General features: G+C 64.4%; 1 protein-coding gene across 1 annotated transcript; it reads right to left on the bottom strand.

The window, feature by feature from the left end:
- Positions 1-64: 64 nt before the first annotated feature.
- On the bottom strand, positions 65-659 carry EMIHUDRAFT_122552 (hypothetical protein; the record flags this gene model as incomplete). Its single annotated transcript, XM_005788601.1, has 2 exons — positions 65-115; positions 213-659. Coding segments are annotated over 2 exons (498 nt in total), but the record flags the coding sequence as incomplete, so codon positions are not given.
- Between the last annotated feature and the right edge of the window lie 740 nt (positions 660-1,399).

The following is a 1,399-nucleotide window of genomic DNA, read 5'->3' as shown; positions in this document are numbered from 1 at the left end:
TTATTATACTCCCGAGGTGCGCCTCATGCTCCGCGAGCGACTCGCCGAGCTCCGCGGCCAGCACCGCGCACGCCGCCACCGTCCGCCGGTACTGAAGCCGGCGGTCGTACGGCGCCTAAGTACATAGAACACAATGCAACTATACTAGAATACAATACTAATAATAATCAATGTTGAAGCCGGCGGTCATGCGGCGCCTCTGCGTCGATCACAAAGGCGACGCTCAGCGCGCGAATCTCGGTGCTGGCCCCGCCGCCGACGCCGTCGGCCCTGCCGCCGCCGCCGCTGCCGCCCTCTTCGCCGCCGCCACCGCCGTTGGCGGCCGCGGAGCCGCCCTCGCCGCCGACGTCTGCTGAGGCGGCCGGCTTCCCGACACGCAGCATGAGCGGGTGGCCGACGAGGCGGTGGGCTCCGACCGACAGGTCGAGCGGACGGCCGCACAGCGCCGGCTTGGGAAGCAGCAGCTCGGGCAGCTCGGCGCCGAGGGCCGGCGGCAGATGCTGCAGCCCATCTCCGAGCGCGCACACCAGCCGGCGACCGCCAGAGGAGCCAACGGCGAGGAGGGCGCCTCGCGGCAGGTGGGCCGACGACGACGTCCGGGGCGCGGACGGTTCGGTCAGCAGGATCGTCGGAGCGGTCAACCGCACACCGTCGGCCATTGTTGGCGGGTTTCTTTTACTCGAGTAGAAAAACCTTTGCTCCAAGTGCTTTCACGGACGCGGGGTCACCGGCCTCTATGCCCACAGCTAGCTGCCTCGTAAGCTCGGGGTCGGCTTCGGCGGCGGCAAAGGCGGCGGTGATGGCCCAGGTCCACATATACACGTGTGCATCATGGTTGTTGCCGAGCCGGCCGCGGACGGCCAGAGCTTTTCAGAGTCAAGCGATTGCGCGAAATCCCACAGTTGGTGGATTTGGGGGCGCTGGGCCCCCTAAGACGGGCACGGGGCTTAATTCGCATACGGCTTTATGCTACACCAGGTTCATATGCGTATTCTGAACCGCCCCTCTGCTGCTGCTGAGCTAGGGGGTGCACAGCGCCCCAAAATCCACCAGTGTGGGATTTCGCGCAATCGCTTGACTCTGAATAGCTCGCTATGTACCTTTCTGAGCGCTGTGGTCGCCGCAGACTGGCTCCAACTTGACGGCGGCATGGAGACGTGATGCCTCCATGCCGCCGTCAAGTCGAAATCGACATACAGCTCGATGGTTTGGCCCGAAAAGGTACATAGGCGGCGTTTTGGGTCGACAAACAAGCGCTTGCGACCCGGCGATTGTGGCGGGTGAAATTGCTCCCATGTTGCCCAAACCGAGGTCCGGAAGGAGCCCGGCCCTGCATTACCTCGACTCCCCACGGGCTTACTCAAAATGCTTTCAGGGCCGGACCCGGTCTTACCCGGAC

This window comes from Emiliania huxleyi, assembly GCF_000372725.1.
Source record: "Emiliania huxleyi CCMP1516 chromosome Unknown EMIHUscaffold_1332, whole genome shotgun sequence".
Taxonomy (NCBI): Eukaryota; Haptophyta; order Isochrysidales; family Noelaerhabdaceae; genus Emiliania; species Emiliania huxleyi.
The sequence above is the reverse complement of the archived record's forward strand: the minus strand, read 5'-3'. Positions and strand labels throughout refer to the sequence as shown.